Below are 26,309 nucleotides of genomic sequence, written 5' to 3'. Positions count from 1 at the left end.
TGTCCTGTATGTGGTTAATGGAACATGTCCTATAAAGTGCTTGTATTGCTTGTTTATTTTCTGTTAAACAAAAAAGTTTCTATTCCACATACAGTAATCCTTCGTGTATCGCTGGGGTTACGTTCCACAACCACCCGCTATCACCTTATACTTGCGAAATAGAAACGGTAGACTACAGGATTTATTTAAGTATTTATACACCATTTTAAGGCTTTATAAACACTTGCTCACACTTTTACGCTGCATAAACCTTTCCCATTCCCTTAATAACCATTCCTACACTGTTCTGTGCATGTATTGTTCCTTTAAACTTACTGCACAGCAACTAGTCGATTGTTGTTTACAATCCCATGTAGGCGAGTAGCGTCTCAGGCGGGTGATACTGATTCTTGTTATCGAGAGTAAATACTGTATGCACTATTTACTGTAATATGTTATCGTTTCTAACATTCTTTTATTGTTAGAGTTAATATTTGCAGCGAAAAAGGAGCGAAAATCCGCGAAATATATTTACCATTAATATTTTTTTAAAGCAGCAAAGCCACAAAAGGTGAAGCGCGGAGTGGCGAGGGATTACTGTAGTCTAAAAATGTTGGTGTACGTAAGTAATTTTGGGATCAAACTCAATATGGCATGACAGTTGGCAAAAAAGAAAATGTTATAAAATCAATACTGATCTGTTCATCACCTATTATCAAACACAGATGTACTCACCTTCCTCTTCTGAGAAAAGACCACCATGCCTCGATGCGTTGATTCCCTGTTGATGATCCATAACTGTGGCTTGATGACCCAGCATAATAGTCCGTATGCGCATGACGGAGGGTGCACTGTATTGCTGCCAAAGTCCCATTCTCAGTCCCGAGGTCTGTTCGTAGTCTCATTGGTATCACTCCAAGATTCTTGACACAGTTTATATAATTGAGAGCAATGACAGAAGGATTGTTGTTGGTTGTTCCACAAACAAGCCACATCATTCTTCTTGAAAAACCATCTATACATCCTGAGAGGGCGAAGCCGAATGGCTTCAGTTTGTCGTAGCCATCTACATGCCATATGTAATTGGGCCCCATGGAGTGATATGTGCGTCTTGTAAACCTCCTGCGAGTCCTCAGGGCGATTCCTTGAGGATTCAGCTGTCTCAACAGTCTCATAACTTCATCACGTTTGACACGTAGCTTGTGTTTTTGTCTGAGAACTTGCCACATAGTCCGATAGCCAAACAACCGTCCTGGTCCTCTTAGCTCTGTCATAATGGCACGTCTCACTTCTGGAAGTGGGGAGTAGTTGCGTCGTCTGTACAGTCCAGCTTCTTTTAAATGCGTCTTCAGCGTACGCATACTAAAAGAAACATCGTGGTTAGTCCTGAGCATGTCTAGTATCACCTCGTATGTATGTCCTGATTCAAAATATTCGCGGATAGCGGTGGCTACGTCTGGATCACCAGTGATATTCATGTTTTCAACAAACGCGCTAAAGCCGGCTGAAAAGCCAAAAGTGGCGTCGTCCAATCAGCGATTTCGCCGGTTTTCCCACTGGGACCTACCTTTTCCGGTTTGTTAATGTCGTTGTGTTTTTGTTAATGTCGTTGTGTTTTAGTAATTTGTAATTGTGCTTAGTTAATGTCGTTGTGTTTTTGTAATTTGTAATTGTGCTTAGTTGATGTCGTTGTGTTTTTGTTAATGTCGTTGTGTTTTTGTAATTTGTAATTTTGCTTAGTTAATGTCGTTGTGTTTTTGTTAATGTCGTTGTGTTTTTGTCATTTGTAATTATGCTTAGTTAATATCGTTGTGGTTTGCACTTCACGGCCACCGTAATGGCCTTTTATCTACAGTAAATACACAGACCTTTATGCACCATGTGTGGAAGAGGATGAAGAGCCTGTCCCTGTAGATTTTAAGACTATTCCAGACTTGACCATGTAAGCTGACATTTGCCGATTGTGACAACACAATTTTTCTCTTTACATTTACAAAGATTGCTTGCAATGTGTGAAAGCAGCCTTATACTCACGGACGTAATTTGGGGGGGGGGGGGGGGGGGGGAGGGGGGACATGTCCCCCCCACTTTTTCAAAAGCCGGCTTTGGTCCCCCCCAGTTTTTACGGTTAAAACCAAATATTTAAATAGCGACGAATCCATGTCCCCCCCACTTTCAAAATCAAAATTACGTCCATGCTTATACTACAGGATTATGTAGCTTTGTGTAAAATAGCAAATTGTGTACTGTCTCGAGTTTTTACCAATGCATGGCACTCTTGTGTAATTACAGAGAGGAAGTAAAAATTACACTACCCGATTTCATCACAAACCTGTCGTATCCAATTGATCATGGAAGAGTCAGCTGGTTCAACATTTCACGGTCAAATGTCTGGGATGGAGCAGTCTGAGGTTTCAAGTGTGCAACCTTTTCAGAAAGCTGTGATGTGCTGGTCAGATTTACTGACGATGCTGGTGTTTTTGAAGATGGAATTGATAGGACCAGCAGGACATGAATTTTTTCATTCACAGCTGTCAGGGAGGATGAGTACTACATGGCAGGACAGATGATTGCAGTTTCAGTGGTGCATGGACGTCCAGGCCCACATTTCCTATCGGAAGATCTTGTACTTTACCTTGCAGGGCAGAGTTCATAATAATTGAGGAAGGAATAGGGGAAGCTTTGTGAGAGGTAAGAAAACGAAGCCTTTGTTAGGGCAGATGCTCTCATTCATCTTAACTTACCATCTTCAGTCATGTTACAGAGGCATGCGAGTATAGTGTTAGGAGCCTTGCCCAAGTATTATTGGTATAGTGTAGACCAAACCCAGATTGATTTTGAACCCCCAGACCCTTTGCCTGACCAAACACTGAACAATATGTAATTGAGTGAACTAGTATTAGTTTCTCAATCAGTAGAGTAAATGCAACTGAAGGGATCCTCGTTTCACTACTGAAAACACAACTAACTTAACTTCTTGTTGGAAATCATCAGAAAATTATAGTTTTAAGAGAAAGGTAAGGAGTAAGTGACCTTTTTGTTTTAGTTACCTTTTCTCCTGTTTTTCCAATGAGCCCACTCTACCACAAAGCATGGGATATTTAAGTGGTATTCTCAGCACAGTAGTAACACTGGTGTTTGTACATGTGGTTTTTTTTTTGGTGTTGTAGATTGAGAGTGCTGCAATTGTGTCAGACTATCTTTGATGGTATATTATCGACCGCAACTCGTGTGTAATCAACAGGTAACATCCTATTCTTAGATTTTTGTCTTGGTTGCCATGTTCAAAACAAGTGCTGCGGGTCCACAGTGTAGCTGTTAACAGACAACTTACAATGAATACTGTGTGAAGGACAGTATAAATAATGTACAGCACATTTATAATGTTACTGGTGATTGTTTTAGCAGATTGTCATTTTAGAGAATGTTTGTATTATGTCGGCATACTATTTACTGATTGGTATACTATGATTGGTATACTATACAGCAGTGTAACAGTGCAGCTTTACCCTACATTGCTGGTCCCAATGCCACTCAGAAAGGAAACTGATGTTTCATGTTTGCAACTGGACTAACTCCACTTCCCCCAGCTGGATTGGATCCATTGCCAAAGATTGAGTTCCTGGATGATTAAAGATTCAAGAAGATTCAAGAAGATTTTATTGATCATACATTGTACACGTACAAGATGAAATGCTTTCTTGCCCAGGGCCCAGTGTTAAAGCACCGGAAAACCAGAGCATTTCAAACCAGGCAAGAAAGCATTTCATCTTGTACTTGTACAATGTATCATCAATAAAATCTTCTTGAATCTTCTTGAAACTTGAATCTTGAATCATCCAGAAACTCAATCTTTGATTCACCATTTCCAATAGCAAATACATGCTCAAACACACTTAAATTACCACTTCTAGATTCATACAATGAGTTTAGGACAAATATGGACTTTGGAATTCAGAATTCCACAGGATTTACATGTTTTTAAACCATGGTATACCTAGGTGATAGGTTTGTGATGGAAAAAAACACAGTTACAGCTATACTTGTTAAGTCTAAATGAAGAATTTTAGAATGTGTTTAGAGTCTTAAACATATGTACATATGCAGGCTCCACCTTCATCAGCTGGCTTAATAACAGTGTCACTCATTTTCTTTACATGTTTAAGGGTAGAGTATTCTTCTTTGGGTAGATTTAGTTTTCTAGTGATTTTAGTAATGTTTTCTTGAATGATTCAGTAACATGAAACTAATGTGAAATGTATTTAATAATGAAGAGTGAGACTGAATCCACTGTTTGGTATATAAGGGGTTAATTTCTTGCTCTGTAAAGTAACTCTCCTGGTACCACAGCACATCTCCTGTGGGTCTAATTTTTTCAGTATAGCTCCACCCAGGTCTCTGGGCACTTCTTATCAACTGTGTAAGACATTGCAACCTGTTTGGCAACCTTTGTGAGGGGTTCCAGATCTGCTGGTGTGTCCAACGTGCACACATCTTTACTGACCTGCCAATGGCCATGCTGGGGGAGCTCCTCCTGCAGCCCACCAGCACAGGGATTTTACTTGGTGCTGTGTTGATGATTCTGCTGCTTGTTTATCTCTTCTCTGACTCCAACACTGAGCAAGAGGGGAATGACCCTCCTGGACCCAAACCACTGCCCCTCCTAGGAAACATGCTACAGCTGGACCTCTCCAGACCTCACCTCAGTCTACGTTCAGTAAGTCTACGTTCTTGACTGCTGTGCTCGCTTTGTATGTTATTCTACCAACCATGATTCAAACATGGAGTGTGAATCAATCTATGATGCAGTAAAAGCTGTGATCAAAGATTTAAATGGCATCAAAAGCGATGAGAGCATACATCTCTAGAGCTTGAAATTACACTAAATTAGACATTTAGATATTTACACGAGCTAGATAAGATAGTTCAGCTTCTAATCTAGCACTCTAATGTAGTAGATCTTAAAAACACACTGTCAAATCACAGTTGCAGTGAACAGTATGTTGAACATGTTCTCAGAACGTTTCATGTAACACAAAATACAAAATTGCTGTCCAGCGATGACAGGTGTCATTTTACAGGAAGCACCGTATGCCACAAAATCTCAGATTAACAATGTTTATCATAATTAAGTGTTTACATGTGTTTGCAAAATATTTTACAAAGATCAGCCTGTATCCACAAGACTTAGTAATGTGCAAACAGCAGCAAGACATTACAGAGGGATTGTGGGTAAAAACATGGGTCCAGATTTACAGAAGGGTTAGGACTGGAATGCAGAATCAAATATCAAAAATATCAAAGAACAGTGTGATTGGCAGAGTCTGATGGAATTTTGGGTCAGAAGGTACATTCCAGACTGTGAATATACAACACCTAACATGTCCTAGTGAAGAATGAATTGGGGAAGATTGGGTTAGTAAGTTGTGGTAGGTGGATCAGAGAGACCCCATCATCTGATCTCCTGACACATTCTCCAGCTATGAGAGTCCAGTGACCTGATCAAGCTAAAATGACAAATGGAGCACAGACAAATCTGGTTGGAAGGCAGCATGACAGTAGGTGTACAGGTCATGACAGTAGGTGTACAGGTCCTGCTGGATTACTGTTGGGATATTTGTTTTGTGAGGGAAGGGAGTAATCACATGTATGATTTGATATTTGATTCTAGTCCTAACTCTAACCCTAACACTAACCATAGACTTGACCCCAACACTAACCTAACCTTAACATTAACCCTTTTTAACAAACTTCCCAGTCAATAATAAGTAAATGTTTCCATCAGTTATTTCCAGTGTTTAAACAATTTATTAAAAATAAAAATTATGTCTTCGATCTGCTTTTTGTTTTGTTGTATCTCCCAATTTGTGTTTACAGATGTCAAAACAATATGGATCCATATTCACTGTGTATTTTGGTCTAAAGAAAGTAGTTGTCTTGGCAGGATATCAAACTGTCAAACAAGCACTGGTGAATCATTCAGAAGAATTTGGAGAGAGAGACATCAGTCCTATATTCCATGACATTAACCAAGGATTTGGTAAGAGACTTTGATCATTACAACTTTGATCATTAGACACTCCATACACTAGAGATCACTAGGGGGCTGTGGTACACACACACACACACACACACACACACAGACATGTGATCATTAGGGGGCTGTGGTACACACACAAACACACAGACATGTGATCATTAGGTTGTGGTACACACATGCCCAAAACGGTGGACATCCCTAGCCCAGTGCCCGGGGAGCAGTTGGGTTTGGGTGCCTTGCTCAAGGGCACTTCAGTCATGGCCTAGGGCCTGGGAATCAAACCCATAGCCCACGACCCTCCAGTTCCCCAATAAAATTTCTGTACAAATATGTAAATTTCTAATGTAAGATTAATGGCATGGCATGCATCCCTCATTATAATCCCACATGGTATGGCCAGCCACGTGGGTGTTGTCATATGGTCCTGTGTAGCCACACCCACACAATTGTCTTTCACTTGTCACTATTTGTCCTTGTTTGTAACCACACCACCTATTGTTAAATATGCATTAGTCACACCTGAACACTGTTAGATTACCTAGTGTATGTATGTACACTCAACAGCCACTTTATTAGGTACACCTGGCTAGTACCGGGTTGGACCCCATGTTGCCTTCAGAACTGCCTTAATTCTTCATGACATAGATTCAACAAGGTACTGGAAACATTCCTCAGAGAGTCTGGTCAATATTGACATGACAGCATCACGCAATTGCTGCAGATTTGTCGTATGCACATCCATGATGCAAATCTCCTGTTCTGCAACATCCTAAAGGTACTTTATTAGATTGAGATCTGGTAACTGTGTGGGCCATTAGAGTATAGTGAACTCATTGTCATATCCAAAAAACCAGTCTGAGATGATTCGTGCTTTATGACATGGCGCATTATCCTGCTGGAAGTAGCCATCAGAAGATGGCTTGAATCGTTGATACAAGGCCGGATGGATCCATGCTTTTGTAACCAGCCGAATATTTTGGGCTGAGAAACGGCATCTTCTTTGAAGTCCCATTGGGCAGGGGGGTGCTTTTATTCCATCTATTACGGTAGTGAGCTAATCTCAGCTGCAGCCCATTTTAAAATGACAACTAATTATCAAGGGGTATGTATAAAGACAGACCCAAGTCAGATGATGTGGTGCAACATTTTGGTGTGCCCTGCATTGATGCTCTGGTGACTTGCAAAGAGTTTACTGTTGTGCTCAAACTTTGGACCAGTACAGGTATGTGCAAGGTGGTTTTGGTAGTAGTGTTGGCTTGGTGGGAGAGGTATTTAGGGAAAAGTTGTCTATGGGGGATTATTGGGTAATATTTTAATCTTTGTTTTTACTCATTAGGTTGAGAGCCTGGGTGAACTGGAGTCCAACTTAATTGCCGTTGCTGTTTTTGCCTAACGGGTTTGACATTGGAGTTCTGTTTGTTTTTTTTCTTTTCTTTCTTTTTCTTGGTTTGTTTGATGTGTGTGTGTGGGATGTTAGAAGTTATGCTTTAGTGATCTAGTGGAGTTATTTTATTGTGAATGATTATTGGTTTTTTTTTTTTTTTTTTGTATAACTGATCACAGTTAGGCAGCGAGTGTTGCTGTGAGTCCATCGGTTCTGCTGGCTGATCGTAAGCTGCACGGCGACTAGCGATAGGCCTCTGAGTTGGTGAGGTGAGCGAGGCTATTGCCGTAATTGGCAGTGTTAGTGGGCGGCTGGGAGGTAATATTGTGTTATGCTCTGCTAAGAGATATTTTCTTATTGATTTTGGATTGCGGGTGTACACGGGTTTGATGTGTGATTGTTTGTGCTAATTCAAATTTTTGTTGGTGTGCTGTGTATGTAGAGCTAACCGGCCAGCCCTTAACTTTTATTGCCTTTATTGCACCCCTCCCAGTCAGGTGTCCTGTGTTGTCGGACGGCAGAGCGGCCAGCCAGCGGGTTTGATGAGACCTGAGGAGCCTTAATTGGTGCTCCGGTTGTTGCATGGACGGCACTTGTCCTTTTGTGAAGACTGTAGCTTTGTGACTTGGTTTTATGATTGTTATGTATTTTATCCAGTCCTGTTATTAAATATTTGCTACTGGTAGTGCTCAAAGTAACTGTGTATTTATTGTTCGTTACAACCATTGTTAAATTAGGGTCCTGGGGGGTGGGGCCCCAGGTGGCGTAGTAAGTTATCTATCGGCCAAATAGTAGCGGACGGAGTGAGCAAAGTGACGGCCGCCAGGCTACACTTTCATGTTGTTGATGCCAAATTCTGACTCTACCATCCAAATGTCGCAGCAAAAATCGAGACTCCTCAGACCAGACAAAGTTTTTTTTTCCAATCATCTATTGTCCAATTTTGGTGACCCGGTGCGAATTGCAGCCTCAGTTTCCTGTTCTTAGCTGACAGGAGTTGCACCCGGTGTGGTCTTCTGCTGCTGTAGCCCATCCACCTCAAGGTTCAACTTGTTGTGCATTTAGAGATGCTCTTCTGCATGCCTCGGTTATAATGACTGGCTATTTGAGTTACTGTTGCCGTTCTATCAGTTCAAACAAGTCTGGCCATTCTCCTCTGACCTCTGGAATCAACAAGGCATTTGTACCCACAGAACTGCCACTCACTGGATATTTTCTCATTTTCAGACCATTCTCTGTAAACCCTAGAGATGGTTGTGTGTGGAAATCCCAATAGATCAGCAGTTTCTGAAATGCTCAGACTAGCCCATCTGGCACCAACAACCATGCCACGTTCAAAGTCACTTAAATCACCTTTCTTCCCCATTCTGATGCTCGGTTTAAGCTGCAGCAAATCGTCATGGCCATGTCTACATGCCTAAATGCATTGAGTTGCTGCCATGTGACTGGCTAATTCGACATTTGCATTAATGAGCAGTTGGACTGGTGTACCTAATAAAGTGGCCATTGAGTGTATTTAGACCCGTGTGTGTCCCTCAGCCACAGTGTTCATTCTGATGCCCTTGTGTGGCATTTAAGAATACGGTTGCCTCTTCAGAATAACTTTGATCTATTACTAGGTTTTGATTATGTTAGTAAAATGAACCATAAAAGACCCTTCTTTCTGAAGAAATATACCATGTTACATTATCTGACTTGTAGTCGTCACTGTTAAACTGAAAAAAATATATACACTGTGACAAATTATTGATTATTGACTAATCATCATTGATTAGATCATGTTTAGTTATTATAAGAGATCATTCTGAAATTTATGATTTAGAACATGTCCATTCTGACTAAGCAGAAGGACTACAATAATGAAGTAGTGTGATTCAGTGTAACCATGTTCAGTTCATATTATGCATGTGTGCTATACGTGACCCAGGTCAGGGAGAGTGCTGAGGGTATGAGTACTCTGTTAACTAGTCTTGGGTCATTTAGCTTTCTCTGTGTTCAACTGATAAATCAGTTGCTTCCGCTAACTCTAGGGACGTCCATATTAGGGGATACACACGTGAGACAAAGTAGCCTGCTGGACGCGTATGTTTTGGAACATGCTGTGCTAAAGATAACCTGCTGTTAGAACTGCTGAATTGTGTTTAAGATTGTATATAAGCAAGGGGACTGCCCCCCTGCCTTCAGAGTTGTCATGCTTGAATGAGACTCTCATGTCTGTGTCTGTCTTGTATCTGTCTTTGTCCTATTTATATATATTTATATTTTTGTAATAAATTAATCATTTAACCACATCTGAGTCCTCATCTATTTCCAGAAAATTTCCACGACAACACTTGTGTTCACCATTACCGTTTCATGATTTCTGTTTTTGATGAAGGAATTCTGTTTTCCAATGGGGAGAACTGGAAAGAGATGAGGCGCTTTGCCCTCAACACCCTCCGAGACTTTGGGATGGGCAAGAGAGGCAGTGAAGAAACAATCCTAGCAGAAACGTCATATTTGAGGGATGTGTTTGAGAGCTTTGACGGTATAAGGCATTTTAAACATTTTCTATTTTACTCTCTCCAGAAAGAATTATTACAAACATGTAGTTCAAAATTTTTATACAAAATTGAATGTGGTGGACAGAGTATTTCAATATCCTGTTATTGTATAAATGTTTCTTTACGCAATGTTTCTTAGGGCATACTCACACTACCATGCTCGGGCACAGGTTAGGCAGAGGTGCAGTGTTTGCTATTTGGAAATTTAGAAATTTGGGCAGACGAGAAAATGCAGCAACCATCTGCTGTCTGTCTACATGCCAAGTGCATTGCTAAGGCAGTTTTCAGTTGTTTATTAGCAATAACCTACTTAGCTAACTAACTAACCATGTATATAGTGCTAATGTCAGACTTTAACATACACAAAGAAACGTTTGCTGTAGTAACGACAGATTTTGCATAATGTAGTGGAGTAAAAAGTAAAATATTTGACTGAAATATAGTGAAGTTAAAGTATACAAATGAAAATATTTGAGAAAAGTAAAAAACACAAAGAAGTTACTTTGTTACTGTCCACCACTGATGAGGCTAGCGTGCCTGGGGCAGGATTGTTAAAATGCAGTGTGAGCCCAAGCAAGTGCCTAGTGTGAGTATGCCCTTAATCTAAACCAAACAATTATGTGACCAGATAAAATACTGTAAGCAAAAAGACAGTGTCATGATAGAGCCCCGGACCCCTCCCTTTGGACATGTGTACTTCATGTGTGTGTTTGATTGTGTATGTGTTCACATGTCTCATCAACCTGATGTGTTACATGCAGCACTTGTTGTGTTTTCACTATACAGTATATTGTGTGACGTAGTCCTGTGCTCATCTTTGTGTACTTTGTGTTTGCGTAGTCGCCGTTGTAGATCAGCATATTTATGAGAAATCTGATTTCACAAAGGAAACTTAATACTTAATTTTCTTTAAAAAACTTTTTTTAAGAGACGTTAATTGATTTTGATCCCGATTACAGGAAAACCCTTTGATACCACACACCCAGTGAATTGTGCAGTCTCAAATATCATCTCAGCCATTGTATATGGAAGCAGGTTTGAATACAATGATCCTCGGTTCCAGAACATGGTCAGCCGAGCCAATGAGAACATCAGACTTACTGGTTCAGCTTCCATACAGGTACGCTGCTGCATTTCTGAATACACAAGAGACACAAAGACAAGATGATGTATGGATGAATGGAGGAGGCACATGACTAAATATCAATTTGTGTATTTTAGCTTTACAATATGTTCCCTTGGCTTCGGGTATGGCTAAAGAATTGGAAAATTATCATGAGGAACCGTGAAAAAACTCTCAAGGATATCATGCAGATTGTGCACAGTCTGCAGGAGACCCTGAACCCGCAGGACTGCAGAAGCCTGATCGACTGTTTTCTAGTGCGCAAACTAAACGCGGTATGTCCATTTTCTGCTGAAGTCATGTATCATGTTTAACCTTCTAAATAGTGCATACACAGCCATAATTCCTCAGATTAGGTCGTGGTGAATCTGATAAGAAGGGTTTCCTCAGTTCTGGGCTTGTGAACTTTGGATCCCCAGCAGAGGGGCTGAAAGAAACCTTTACCTAGCAATTTTCACTTCATGCTGCAGAAACCTTAAAAGACCAAAGACCGTTAGTTTCAAACTTTGTGAGGCAATGTACTTCCTGTGATCATGACAGTAGGCCCTTAGAGCAAGAAATTGGAAAATCTTCTGCTTCTTCACTCTACGTAGGTATGTGGAGAAAATTCAGCCTATGGTGTGTTGGTAATGGAACCTCTCTCTGTATGGCCCTGCTATTACTCAGCTGTTCTCTGATGGAACACTTCTTTGAACTTCTTGTCAAATTCTTCATCTCTTATGCTGGCTGACTAACTGTTCCCTTCTGATTGTTGATCAGAAGGCTGAAGAAAAGGACACGTTGTACCATGAGCAGAATCTCGTCCAAACGGTCGGCAACCTGTTTGTTGCTGGTACTGAGACAACCAGCATAACACTCCGCTGGGGCATGTTACTTATGGCCAAGTACCCTCACATACAGGGTAAGAGTGCCAGCTGCCCTGTGAACACGTGCCACGTCAAGTCATGTCTCCGCTGAAGATGACAGGGTGCTTGATGGCTTGCCATGGTTGTTTCTTGTTTTTGTTTATATAACAATATTGAAAGTGATTTTTGTCGTGTTAAAACAATGAGACAGACATTCCTTTCTGCTCCAGATCGGGTGCATCAGGAAATTGACCATGTGATTGGAGGACGCCACCCAGTTGTGAAGGACCGGAGGAACCTGCCGTACACAGATGCTGTGATCCACGAGACACAGAGACTAGCTGACATAATACCCATGAGTCTCCCTCACACTACAACCCGTGATGTTCACTTTCAGGGATTCTTCATCAAGAAGGTCTGGCTGTTTAGGTTAACTGAAAAGAATCTAAAATAAATCTATTAAAAAAACATGCAAAATGTATCTAATATTGACTGAGTTATAAGTATGACAAAGACAAGATAAAATGGCCATACAGAATTCTGCTCTGTTGTCATGTCACCAAAAATGGTCACTACCCAGATGTTTAAGCTAACTCTGTAGTTCTTTGCAGGGAACCTGTGTGTTTCCTCTTTTGTCATCTGTCCTGAAGGATGAGACTGAGTGGGAACACCCCGACACCTTTAACCCAGGACATTTCCTCGATGAGCAGGGACAGTTTATTAAGAGAGACGCTTTTATGCCCTTCTCTGGAGGTACACTGAAATCATTTACTGTGATCAATCAGGTGCTCTTGAGTTCTTCAGCTTTTACTGTCATTTCTCTCTGCATCTCCTATAAGGGCGTCGGGCATGTCTGGGAGAAAGTCTGGCTAGGATGAAGCTCTTCCTCTTCTTCACCTCCCTCCTGCAGCACTTCCGTTTCACCCCTCCACCTGGAGTGTCTGAGGACAAACTGGACCTCACCCCATCTGTGGGCTTCACTTTGTGTCCTTCTCCCCATGAGCTGTGTGCAGTACGCCGTGGTGCATCACGCCAACACTTTCAATCTGAATAGATGGTTGACAATTTTTCTGAAAAAAAAGAATAATGTTGGCAAAATGCTATTTATAAATTTACAGGCAGTGGTGCAACCTGGATTTAAACGTTCGTGCACACATTACAACATTCACATTACACATATTCTCTCTCTCTCTCTCTCTCTCATATATATATATATATATATATATATATATATATATATATATATATATATATATATATATATATATATCCAAGTGATTAAAGTGGAGCTGTTGTTGTGTGGAGAAAAGACCTTTATAAGAAGGAAGCAATCAACCAGCTTCCTGACATTACTTTTTCTAGGCAGAACAACTGTAATATTACCCCACAGATACAGTCTTCTATCAGGCCATATTAATTATGCCATTTCTGTCAGGGCTGGCTCGGATGCGGCTCCTCCAACTACCACAGGAGGGGGCTCGCGAGACGGCAGACGCAATCAGCAGTGATCCCTCACACCTGTTGTCCTGGTTACTTAAGGAAGTTTGTTGTGACGGATCACTGCTGAATTGTTTTGGTCACGCCGGTATGCTTTCAGCCCTTCTCTTGCGTTGTGTTGTAATGAACTGTGTGTCGCAGAACATGGAGGCAGACACAAACGCTGAGGAGAGCGAGATTTATTAAGGGAAATCCCAAATTCAGGGTCGAAAAGGATGGCGCGGGTCATATCATTCATGGAGTCCGAACATTGAACAAGCAATGATATACTAACATAAGGAGTACTCACAAAACCAGGCAGGGAAAACGGAACAGGCTGGAACAAACGGTGAAACACAAATACAAACACTAGAGCCAGTGAACTTGAACAGATATATGTGAATCGGACAGAGATACATGAATTGCACAAAATAACCGATACCAGACATGGGAGACACTGGGACTATAAATACATTGAACAAGACTAGGAACAGGTGATAACACTGATGATAAGGGCGTGGCAGACGAGAGGAAACCATGGAGACAGATAAGCAGGGTGGGATCAAGGAGCAGGGAACAACACGGACACGAGGAACAGGGAAACCGGAGTGACAGCTAGCATAGGGGGCGTAGCCCTACGTGACAGGTATCTCGCCACCTTCCTCTTTCTTTATCTCTCTCTTGTAATCCTGTAACTTATTCGAGTCTCTATGTCCAGTGCCGCTACCTGGCCTATTTCAAGTTTTCCTCCACCTGTTACATTTCCTATCCATTACTCTTTTGTTTTGGGTTTTTTGTTTGTCGCAGCGTTTGCCATGCTGCCAGTTAACTGGTAATTACTTCCCCTGGCGTCCTTTGTTTGTTTTCACGCGTTGAGTTTTTTTCCGCGTCTTTTTTGTTTGGTATTTCTGTCGCTGTGTGTGTGCTTGTGTTACATTCACGTGTTATCGCCACTGACTCTGTCGGCTCTAGTCGGCACTTGGGTCCACCTCTCCCTCTGTTTTCTTACGCGGTGTGTACGAGTTTGTGCTCTCCGCATTACAATTTCAGCAGGAGACCTCCTGATTCTGCACACAATCCTATTGTTAATAATCCACAAAAAAAATTCCCTACAGAGAATATATCCCAGTTTCTGGATGACATATTTCAACCTATTGCTTAACCCTTACGTACATATTAAAGACTCATTACGCTTTCTACAAATCCCTGAACGCCTGAAAGGACAAATGCTACCTGTCAACTCCTTGCTTTTTTACAATGGATATTAAAAGTCTGTATACGATCATCCCTAATGAAGGATGCAAGATCCAAGAAGAACCCTCCTACAAATATTCTCTTAAGACTGGCTGAACTTGTGTTGAATTTGAACTGCTTCACTTCTGACTCCAAGTACTACTCACAAATAAAGAGTTGGTATGGGTTTAGTATGGGTACTAAAATGGGACCATCTTATGCCAACCTCTGTTGGATCTGTTGAGGAATGTTTTTTTAAGCAATACACTGGACTTGAATCCACAATTTCTGTGATTACCAATACCAACGATGACATTTTTATATTACTACATGCACATTAGACTGCAACTGTTCATTTCTTAATTCTCCAAGTTCAACCAGCTCTGGAATAGACCTGGAATGAAGATAACCTTTTTGGATGTTTCAGTAAATTTTACTAAGGCTGTAGCCTACTACATATTGGATACTGCATACTGCACTCAGCATGTACTGGATACTGCATACTGGTCCTCGTAGTAGTATGCATTGGCGCAGATGGAAATTCTGAAGTGAGGGGGACCAAGCTGTACAATATATACGTTTATGCTTGTAGATGCTAGATTTCGGATGGGGTCAATATAAATCTGGAGGGGACATGTCCCCCCCCCGTCCCCAGTGCCATCTGCGCCCTTGGAAGTATGCAGTACACTCTTCAGTATGTGACAAAAGCAAAGCATACTATGGGGTCACATGAACATAGTGTTGCATGACAGTACACCACAAAGATAGTTCTGTTTGCGTACTGGAATATTTTACGGGAGATTATTTTTATTCGCATACTGCATACTGGATACTGATTTTGGGCCCAATCATTATGCCAGTAGTATGTAGTAAGCTATTTGGAACACAGCCTAAGTCTTGTTTAAATACCACCACCCATGATAAACCTACAGACTCTCATTCCTATCTACAATACAATTCTTTCCATTCCAAGGCCTGCAAAAACTCAATTCCTCACTTACAACTACTCAGACCTAAGGGCATTTGTAGTGAAAATGAAGACTTCCTCCAGAAATCTATTGAAATGTGTGAACATTTTCAAAACTGTGATATTCCAAAGGAAGTCATAGATGCTGCTTTTGCTCGTGTTTCACCTATTCAAAGATTGGAACCACTGACCTATAAATCAAGTGCTGGCATGTTCTGGTGGTTAGGCAACCAGTCTGTGACCGGAGGGTTGTGGTGCCCTTGAGCAAGGCACTTAACCCCAACTGCTCCCTGGGCACCGGGCTAGGTTGCACTGGTGCCAGTCTGTGTGCCATTGCCTATGAACAAGGCAGTCAAAATACTTAGTCATGTTGTCAGTGCAGACTGTAAGTATATTCTGATGGAAACTAGCTAACTAGCTAACCTTCTGATTTCAAGAACGCTGTGGTATATCAAATGACAATACATGTTACACACAAAATACAAACTTACACAGAACACAATGTTACACATGATGGTATGTGGGAGAGTGATAGCAAGAAATGGGACTGGAATCAAATTTATACACCAATGAGGTTTGACTGTATTGTTTGCCTTGCAATTTGTTGACAATCAAATCTGATTGAAATTCAGAAAAGACAGACAACTGTTTGAATGGAAAAACTGCAAAATTAGAAGCTTCCTCTACACATTCAAAACAACCTGAGCACATACAGCCTCCTCTTGTTGAGGTGTGAAAATGGGACCTGCCACCCCTATGAGCTAGTCTTGATGTCCTGTATGGTATAAGAATGCAAAAATGTAAAATTGAATAACATTTTTTTTATGTTATGAATTTGTCAGTGTGCAGCATTACAGCAGAGAGCACATTTCTGAATTACGTACATGTTTTCTCTATGAAATGTTTGAACGATTGAAGACACAGTTGTTCTTCCAATATTCAGGTGCACCCAGCGACCAGCCATTCAGCCATTGTGAGACCATGATTTACATGTAAAACATGGTCCACAATTGTTGCCCTTATTTCACCTGGGACAACCCTCTTCCTCTGTTTGTCCCCTCAGCCTTACACCACACAGTCTAACCCTCTTCTAGGCTGTTCACCCTGTACACGGCCTTGTCTTTCCATTATGAGACTCTGTGGTTCTGCAGTGTTTAGCGTCCATAAATGTTTGCCAATGACAGTAAAGGTTCGTGAGATGCACCTCTGAACTATGGTTGAGACCCCTGTCTCATGGTTGATGTAAACCTACACAAATTCCCTTTCTTACTGTAACTGTACTGTAACTTACTGTAACCAAGATTCACCTGTGAACAATTTAATCAAGAATTGAGAATTTCAATTTTGATCTGAGAAATGAACCAAATCAATTGACAAAAACTTAAATGCCCTAATTTCATGAAATAATATCACTGTAGCGTGAAATCTTACATTTGCCTTAAATTTCACCTGAAAGCCAAATATCCTTAACGTGTGACAAAGTTTCCACAGTAAAATGTCATATAATTAAAACAAATTATGATTAAAGAGAAACCATTGCAATTGATATGTTTAAACACTAGATGGCAATGAATCTCACTTATTTTTTGTTTTGTTACCATTGCTAGAATGAATTCAACATGGACTCAACATCTGCTGTTCATAAATGCACAAATGACACCAGATGTATCCAGTGTTTGTATTTTATATGTACTTGTATTTTATATGTGACCATCACAATGACCATTAGAAATAAACTCTACCTTTTACATGTGGATAACTGACAAATCAGTGTGTGTGTCTTTCCATGTATGTTTCTTTGTACGTGTATCTGTGTGCGTGTGTGTGCATGTGTGCATGTCTTTGGTAATGATTCTGCCCATAACAGCTTTTTCAGGGACACACGCAAGAGTTGTTTCCTTTTCGACCTCTGCAATAGTGCAATCTGTCCCCAGGGCCATGTGTGCATCTGTAATGTGTGTGTATATGTGGAGATTAGCTCTGCTCTTGGCATTGTCCCTACACCCTTTATCTCTTTCAGTCACTAGAGGAACGCTGAGCTTTCTATCTTCACTTGTTTTCTTTCTTTCTTTCCCTCATGCATTCACTCTCTGTGCCCCCCGTGCTGTGGTCCCCTCCTCCGTAGAATCCATTACATGCCCCCAAAATGTGAAGAATTTTATTTTGCTCACTTCACCTCCCTCAAAACACAGAGAACCTCAGTGTTCTTCCTTCATTTCATGTATGCTGGGGATTATGTATGCTCCTCTGTCTCTTCTTACGGAGCTCAGGACCATGCTTGGTGTATATCTGAAATGAACAGCAGTGATTTACACAGATGCACAGTCTGAAATGTCTTTACAAGGCTGTTCTTGTTCAGCTGCGTACATGCTCGCTACACACACTTTTTTGTGATGAGCTACACACATGTTTGACACAGGCAGAGTCAGAGTCAGGCAGCACCAGCAGAGTAGAGGACAGCAGGAGCAGAGTAGGAGGAGTGTGAGGGAGAGTAAGAAGAGATTATGAGGGGAGTATGAAGTGAGATGGGGAGAGTAAGAGGAAAGTATGAGGGTGTATGTGGGGGAATTATGAAGAGAGTAGGGAAAAGTAAGAGGAATATTGGGGGAGTAAGATGGGAGTATGGGGAGTATGAGGGGAGATGGGGAGAGTATGATAGGAATATGAGTGGAATTTTGAAGAGAGTAGGGAAGAGAAAGGAATGTAGGGGAGAGCACAAGGAGAGTATGGGGAGTATGAGGAGAGTGGGGTGAAGTGGACTTCCACAGTGACCTTTGAACGAGATGAAGGTTGGAACTAAAAGAGGGAGAAGAGGAAGAGTGTGGTGGTGTACAAGGAGGAAGATTAAGAAAAGCCAGACCAAACCCATGTCCTTTAAGATGGAAAACAAGCTACTGTGATAGACCATGATATTGTTCATGGATTGACAATAAGGCAAGCAGAACAAAGTCCAACTCAATCTCAGCAGATTCACTGTGCTCACCATAATCCCCAATCTCAGCAGATTCACTGTGCCCACCATAATCCCCAATCTCAGCAGATTCACTGTGCCCACCATAATCCCCAATCTCAGCAGATTCACTGTGCCCACCATAATCCCCAATCTCAGCAGATTCACTGTGCTCACCATAATCCCCAATCTCAGCAGATTCACTGTGCTCTCCATAATCCCCAATCTCAGCAGATTCACTGTGCCCACCATAATCCCCAATCTCAGCAGATTCACTGTGCCCACCATAATCCCCAATCTCAGCAGATTCACTGTGCCCACCATAATCCCCAATCTCATCAGATTCACTGTGCTCACCATAATCCCCAATCTCAGCAGATTCACTGTGCTCTCCATAATCCCCAATCTCAGCAGATTCACTGTGCTCACCATAATCCCCAATCTCAGCAGATTCACTGTGCTCACCATAATCTAGAGATTCAGAGAAGAGGTAAATAGTGTTTCTGGGTAATTTAATGTTTACTGTTTGCAGATGTTTCAGTACTTTGCCAGTGTTAAAGAAATGTGGAGAATCCTTCATTGTTTTACTGCATATACACAGAATGACAAATTACATTGAGCATACAGTGCTGGTTTCTTCTGTAGACTTTCGTTTTCATGTGCAAGTTTTGATAAGTACAGGAATCTACAAGTGCTTTACAATAAATTCATGTCCTGGTCTACCCCTAGAGCAGTTCTGCCCAGAGTGCTTTTTGTAGTATTTATGTAGTGTGTAATGATTCCTGTGTAGTGTGGGCTTGTTTGGGAGTTATCTGATGATAGTATTTGGTATTTGCAAATCAAGTCAAAGGTTTGAGAGCATAGCTTGTGATTTCGGGTAATTCTGGGCAAAAAGTTTCATTAAGAAGCAACCATCTTGCCATTCATCCATCTTCAGGCCTACTGTGCCTCTCATATCCACATTTCAAATGATGCCATGCACAGATGTCTTGGCACGAGTGTGAGTGTGAGTGTGTGTGTGTGTGTGTGTGTGTGTGTGTGTGTGTGAGTGTGAGTGTGTGTGTGTGTGTGTGTGATTGTCTGAAAAAGGCTTGAATGCATGCAGCTGCTCAAACTGTGGTCTGATTCGTCCCCTGCAAATGGCTCATGAATGGCCAAATAACACCGTTACTAGAGCTGGAATGGAAACACTGAACTATAAACTGTAATACTGTAGTGACCTACACAGTGCAATACTGTAGTGAACTATATACTGTAATGCTGTAGTGACCTACACAGTGCAATACTGTAGTGAACTATATACTGTAATGCTGTAGTGATCTACACAGTGCAATACTGTAGTGAACTATATACTGTAATGCTGTAGTGATCTACACAGTGCAATACTGTAGTGAACTATATACTGTAATGCTGTAGTGATCTACACAGTGCAATACTGTAGTGAACTATATACTGTAATACTGTAGTGATCTACACAGTGCAATACTGTAGTGAACTATATACTGTAATACTGTGTTAAACTATATAAATATTCCACTGTCAACTGTCAGCTGTATTATAAGAAAATGGAAGTGTTTGGGAACGATGGTAACTCAGCCATGAAGTGGTAGGGCCACGTAAACTGATGGAGCGGGGTCAGCAGATGCTGAAGCACATAGTGCAAAGAGGTCGGCAACTTTCTGCAGAGTCAATCACCACAGACATGCAATCTTCATGTGGCCTTCAGATTAACTCAAGAACAGTGTGCAGAGAGCTTCATGGAATGGGTTTCCATGGTTGAACGGCTGCATCCAAACCATACATCACCAAGTGCAATGCAAAGCGTCAGATGCAGTGGTGTAAAGCACAGTGCCACTGGACTCTAGAGCAGTGTGTTCTCTGGAATGACGAATCGTGTTTCTCCTCTGGCAATCTGATGGATGAGTCTGGGTTTGGTGTTTGCCAGGAGAACGGTACTTGTCTGACTGCATTGTGCTAAGTGTAAAGTTTGGTGGAGGGGGGATTATGGTGTGGCAACCCGGTCTCATTTCCCAAGCATATGAAATCATACGCAATGTGGGGTTGTTTTTCAGGAGCTGTGCTTTGCAACTTAGCTCCAGTGAAAGGAACTCTGAATGCTTCAGCATACCAAAACATTTTGGACAATTCCATGCTCCCAACTTTGTGGGAACGGTTTGGAGCTAGCCACTTCCAACATGACTGTGGACCAGTGCACAAAGCAAGGTCCATAAAGACATGGATGGCAGAGTCTGGTGTGGATGAACTTGACTGGCCTGCAATGAAGCATACTAAACAGATACACTTTCTGTTGATTTCTTTCCCACCGTGTTTGAAATGTTCTACATTCACTTGATATTTAGATTTTTTCAGTGCTGCCATTTCTGGTGACTCCTGATAATTATTATTTTTTTGCTTAATTTTGTTTTGTGGAAAAACACCTTTTCCATGACTGGTTCTTTCTAGTGTTGAAACTGAGAAGTGCAACAGAGTTGAGCTTCTTATGCGGATCATATTCAATTGTATTTTCAGAATTTGCTGCAGGCCCATAAAAACTGGACGTTGGGCCACAGTTGGCCCGCGGGCCATAGTTTGGACAACCCTGGTTTAGAGTTAGTGCTGGTGTGAAATGTGCTTAGTGCTCACAGCCAGTCCTGATGTGGCCATTTTGCTGATTTACACTTTACTACCTTCCATTATGTTTAACTGGTGAATTTAGATTTAGGGTTACTCTCATACTGTATAGGGGAAGCTCTGATGTCTAATGGCCATGGACTCCTGAAAACACACCAGTAGCATTACAGCAAGTACAATCAGCATCTGTTTATTTCCCCTGAACACCAAGGCCTTGACCTGAGTGTTTACCTGAGAGTGTTTACCTAATAGTGTTTACCTGAGAGTGTTTACCTACAGTGAGAGCCTTAAATTAGGAACTGCATACAAACTACATCACACGCAGGTCCTTTTGCCCCATGAACCTTACACAGTGGTCTCAAAAGACAAGACAGTTTAACTCAAGAAACACACAGAAGCAGTCATGGCCTGGTGGTTAGGGAACTGGTCTTGTGACTGGAGGGTCGTGGGTTCGATTCCCAGACCTGAGACCATGACTGAGGTGCCCTTGAGCAAGGCACCTAACCCCAACTGCTCGCCAGGCTAGGGCTGCCCACCGCTCTGGGCACGTGTGATCCACAGCCCCCTAATAATCACTAGTGTGTGTGTGTGTGTTCTAACTGCACAGATGGGTTAAAAGCGGAGGACAAATTTCGATTGGGTCTAAAAAATCACAATTGACAAAAATATGGCACAGAAAACAAAGAGAAATCTGAAAGTCAGAAAATGTGGATGATTTTTTTTTCAGATGTTTCTGGGTTTGTGGTTCAGCCCCTTGTGGTTCAGACTCCTTTGAAATAAGCATAGTAACAGGGTTTGGTGACACATATAAATATAACTGCACTAGTGCCATCTGGATATGCATAAAAAAGCCCTCTTGGTAGGGCAAAGCATCTTTTATTTTTGTTTGTTTTTTTATAATTGAGGTATTTTTGAATAACATGATGTAACATTTCAAAACAGGAGTTTTGAATAAAAAAAAGTCTGCTAATTGCCCTAAATATCTAATGATATAGAGCCTTAGTCCTGGCTGCACACAAAGGAAGAAAAATGAGAAAATTGTTCTTTTGTCAAGTGCTATTAAAATAAACTAAAACGGTATTTAAACGCAGAGCAGGAACAATAAATGCTTTGCATATTGCGGTTTCACGGTTGTGAAAGTGAGAAATAAAGTTTGTCTATGAATTCCAAGAGGCTGCATGAAATATAAAACTTTGCAATGTATGATAAGTAGGTCTTATCGCTAATTACTTATACGTATGTATGTGTAATAATATAAGCTTAAAGTAGCATTTTTAAACAATGGTAGTAATAAAATAAGATTAAAGTAACACGACTTTAATCACAGGGATAAACTGGCTGCCCTGCCAGCGGTAAACCGTGTCTCTGACGTCACCCGCCCCGTCTCCAAACTGGCCGTGGGACGGAGCGCGAGACCCTGCGCTCCGACGTTTGCTCTGCAGACGGCACATATCCGCTCAGTTGAACTCACAAGCTTTTAAACTACGTTAACCGATATAGGCAGAAGAACAATGGGTATGTATTAAACGAGGTCAAAGTTACGGTTTTATTTCCTCTGGAGGTTGTTGCAGCTTGAGCTTTGTTTTGTCATTTAATGGTGTCATTTTGGTCGCCATAACTTTGTGATAAAGATGTTTTGCAAATTATGCGAGTATTCCTGACGTTTGTACATATGCATTAACCTAGAATCACTGTTAAACGCGGAAAACGCGATTAGGGTAGAGTTAAAGGATCGCAGTAGGCTAAACGCAACTCTGAGCGCCAGCAGGGCGAGCAGTGATCGACTCTCCGTCTGTTTTATTGTGCCAAACTACAGGGGAAAAACGTTATGCTGACAATATCATTGTTTTAGCAGACTACTACGGATTCACTTCATTTAAAGTAGATTAACCACCCTTAGTCCTGTTATCGTTCACTCCTTGGTCGACACATAACTGTGCAGTATGTTAGATTATTTTTCGGTGAAAAATTCTCTATAATAAATTAACGTGTAGCATAAAAGGCCTTTGTGAAAAAAGTTCTTCCCTATATCAGAGCATGCGTGTTTTGTTCGATGTTTTATCACAGAGTGAGCGCGCTCTGCAAACGGTGCTTAGAGATGGGTATCAAGAATGACTATGGAGTAAAATTTCTTAAATTCCAGTGTAAAGGCTTGTGGGAGATTCTATTGGGCAGGATATGCATGGTGACAATATGCCCTCTGCTTCTCAACATTGTGGTGCTGGAGAGGCGCGGGTCCTACTGATACCGAAAACTTTAAGAGGACCAGGTGCCTGTCTGCTTTCTTTCTTTCTTTCTTTCTTTCTTTCTTTCTTTCTTTCTTTCTTTCTTTCTATTTGTGGTCATCAGTTTCTCTTTCATGTAATTTAGATTGTGTTGGGTAATTTGTTTGTTTGTATCTGAGATCTGTATCTGTGCCCCTGCACTGTCCTGCCCCTGCACTGTCCTGCCCCTGCACTGTCCTGTCCCTTGTACTGCCACTGTCCTGCCCCCTCTGCCCCCTCTACAGGGCTGTGGGAGATAGTGAATATCTTGGGGGGTTTTTTTGTCATTTAAAGTGACTAACCTCCTCTCACCGGCCGGGCTGTTTCCCGAGGGCTTCTCTGTCTGCTTGAACTGAACCATGTGTCCTGTCCTGGCTGGGTGGGGGATGGTGCTGGTGGAGCTGTATTGACTGTGTATGATGGGGCAGACTCTGGATTGGCTGCAGACTGTGCAGAGCCTTTGCAGTGATTCACTGAGCACCTTGCGCTCCCACAGGGCTGCCTTTGTGTGCCTTAATTCAGGATCGGCCTCTTTCTGAGAGCCCCTCTTGGTGGAGGAGTGCAGGGAATCTCCACTCAGAACACAGTCTGGGAAAAGCAGTGCAAGTGAATTGGGGCCCTCTGACCCCGTGACCCTCTGCTGGGAGCGTTGGCCTGCTTTGTGCTTTATGTGATTCCTAGAATGCAGCTTAGTACTGACTTCTTCAGAATCTCTTTCTGAAACATGAATGATTTTATTGTGCAGGTTTTTCTTTTTTGGGAGGGGGGTATTATGCAATTGTTATACATTTCGGTTTTCTTTTTTAAGGCCAGTAAGATAATTGGGACACATTTGAGTATATGCTACATTTTCCTTTCATCATTGGTGAAATTACCTGAAGGCACAGACATCACCAGCACAGACATCACCAGCACAGACATCACCAGCATAGAAAACATTCATTCCAGTCTAAACTGCATGAAGCTCACATTTTGCTTTGAAACTTGCAGCTGTTCCAAACTACAAATGAGACGGATTCCCTGTCTTATAATGCCATCATTTTTGTCCAACAGCACAGAGCTATATACTGAAAGAAATTAAATTAAATTATTATTATTACTAGAAACAGGTTGGAACCCTGATGAGGAATGTCAGGTCCTGCTGATGGCTTTATATCTCTTCTGTGTGAAGACTTACCACCCAGATGAAGTTTCAATTTTTTTTTCATGCTTTTATTCTAGCTGCAGAATTTTGGGATTATAGTCAGGATGTTCTGAAATGTTCTGAATGCTGATGCACTTACTGTTCAGTAGTGACTCATGTGGAAAGCCTCCCATATGTCCAGTGATGTAGTTTCTGAGTTTCTGGCGACAGAGACAGCATCTCTTATCACCTCATTTATACAGGGAAAAGAACGTTAAGAGAGTGAAAGAAAAATTGGGAAGGGTTGAGGACATACAGAACCAGGTTTGGTGCTGCTGTATGATCTCCACTCATAGTTTTTGGCCAATGTGGAAAGGGTTCTGTCCCAGTTCACACACCAAATTTTGAACAGTTCGGCACATTTCCACCAAAAAAATAGGTTGTGGAACCTAAAAGTTTGCTCCTAGATTGAACCAAAGAATACATATTTAAGAGCAAACCATGATAGGTTGACTAGATAGCATTATCCATTAGCCTACATGTAGTGTTAATATTTCCATAATTATTTAATATTTAATATAGTTATATTAATTATATTAACATACAATTGTGTGTATTAACATGAATTAATATGTTTATTTATAATACTTGCATTAAAAAAAAAATTATATAATTTTTTTTTTTGTTCTTTGAAGACCACTAGGGTTCCTTGAAGCTTTAACCAGAGTTATTTTGGTCAAAAATGGCTATTGGTGGCTTTGGTTACCAAGCTCCGCCCTAGAGCCTCAGCCCCGCCCTAGAGCCTCAGCTCCGCCCTAGAGCCTCAGAGACATGCAGAATGTGTGTGATGTCAGAGCTGATGTCACAGCTTGGTTTCACTTACTAATAACCCAGTGTGTTAATGCAGAGTGCATTCATTACCTTCTCTACAACAGCCTAGTTAACAGCTCTGAGTGGCTGAAATGAGTTTTCTCTCCGCAGGGTGTCCGGGCTCTCCCTTAGAGATAAGATACGGAGCATGGTCATCTGGGAGAGGCTCAGAGTAGAGTCGCTCCTCCACGTAGAGAGGAGCCAGTTGAGGTGGTTCGGGCATCTGGTCCGGATGCCACCTGGGTGTCTCCCTAGGGAGGAGCTCCAGGCATGTCCAACTGGGAGGACACACTGGAGAGATTAAATCTCTTGGCTCTCCTGGGAATGCCTCGATATTCCCCAAGATGAGCTAGAAGAGGTGGCTTGGGAAAGGGAAACCTGGACCTCTTTGCTTAGACTACTGCTCCCGCGACCCGAACCCGGATAAGCAGATGAAAATGGATGGATGGATGGATGGATGGATGGTTAATGCAGAGTACTTTCTTTACCTACTCTACAACAGCCTAATTAACTCTTTTTTGATGATGGCTTTAGTTAATTTCTGACATGACTTGTCATTAACAAAATAATCTTTATTTTGTGTCTGTCTTGAAAAATGTTACCTTTGTTTTTGCTCAGCCAATTGAATCTTGGTGCCTGGAGATTAGTCCTGCATCATATTATATGAGTAGGTTATGAGCTAAACTGGGGTCATTGCTTCTGCTCTTACTCTCTATGGTTCTATGCTAACAACAGTTCAGCATGAGCTCTGCACAAAGGCGGCTCGGAAAGTCTTAGTCACCGTTGGCTCAGTAAGCTCAGCAGCTCAATGTGCTGCCCCATTGTTTATGAGTAAAATGAGACTATGAAAGCAGCATGCTTTGTTTTGCAGTGTAGCATTA

At 41.5% G+C, this 26,309-nt stretch overlaps 2 protein-coding genes and 1 long non-coding RNA gene across 8 annotated transcripts in view; all 3 read left to right on the top strand.

Annotated features, from left to right (window-relative positions):
• The first annotated feature begins 1,837 nt into the window (after positions 1 to 1,837).
• On the top strand, positions 1,838 to 3,384 carry LOC143512082 (uncharacterized). The gene is made up of 3 exons (XR_013130363.1): positions 1,838 to 1,921; positions 2,272 to 2,670; positions 3,150 to 3,384. It is a non-coding gene; the product is annotated as an uncharacterized LOC143512082 (long non-coding RNA).
• A 475-nt stretch (positions 3,385 to 3,859) lies between these two features.
• Positions 3,860 to 13,068, top strand: LOC143512078 (cytochrome P450 2K1-like). 5 transcript variants are annotated; one of them, XM_077001983.1, is made up of 9 exons: positions 3,860 to 4,696; positions 5,857 to 6,019; positions 9,781 to 9,930; positions 10,906 to 11,066; positions 11,168 to 11,344; positions 11,832 to 11,970; positions 12,145 to 12,329; positions 12,565 to 12,667; positions 12,754 to 13,068. In XM_077001983.1, the coding sequence occupies exons 1-9, from the start codon at positions 4,490 to 4,492 to the stop codon at positions 12,966 to 12,968; spliced, it is 1,500 nt and encodes a 499-aa protein (XP_076858098.1). In that variant the 5' UTR covers positions 3,860 to 4,489; the 3' UTR covers positions 12,969 to 13,068. The 5 variants fall into 5 exon arrangements, with proteins under 5 accessions (XP_076858098.1, XP_076858096.1, XP_076858097.1 ...); XM_077001981.1 differs by having other exon boundaries at positions 12,526 to 12,667; XM_077001982.1 differs by having other exon boundaries at positions 11,829 to 11,970.
• A 9,479-nt stretch (positions 13,069 to 22,547) lies between these two features.
• The window catches only part of gpm6bb (glycoprotein M6Bb), a 33,744-nt gene continuing 29,982 nt past the window's right edge, over positions 22,548 to 26,309 (top strand). For both annotated transcript variants that reach the window (XM_077001964.1, XM_077001965.1), the window contains exon 1: positions 22,548 to 22,686. In XM_077001964.1, the coding sequence (XP_076858079.1) occupies positions 22,683 to 22,686 (4 nt within the window). In that variant the 5' untranslated portion in view covers positions 22,548 to 22,682. The remainder of the gene's footprint in view (positions 22,687 to 26,309) is intronic.

The sequence above is a fragment of the Brachyhypopomus gauderio genome, chromosome 4, assembly GCF_052324685.1.
Source record: "Brachyhypopomus gauderio isolate BG-103 chromosome 4, BGAUD_0.2, whole genome shotgun sequence".
Lineage (NCBI taxonomy): Eukaryota > Metazoa > Chordata > Actinopteri > Gymnotiformes > Hypopomidae > Brachyhypopomus > Brachyhypopomus gauderio.
Note: the sequence above shows the minus strand (reverse complement) of the source record. Positions and strands in the feature narration are given on the sequence as shown.

Bases quoted from the DNA above. Each gene is read 5' to 3' on its own strand.
- LOC143512078 (XM_077001980.1), top strand. From the start codon at position 4,490: ATGGCCATGCTGGGGGAGCTCCTCCTGCAGCCCACCAGCACAGGGATT. The intron at 6,020-9,780 runs GTAAGAGACTTT...TTTTTGATGAAG, and splicing joins TGACATTAACCAAGGATTTG to GAATTCTGTTTTCCAATGGG. The intron at 11,345-11,828 runs GTATGTCCATTT...ATTGTTGATCAG, and splicing joins TAGTGCGCAAACTAAACGCG to AAGGCTGAAGAAAAGGACAC.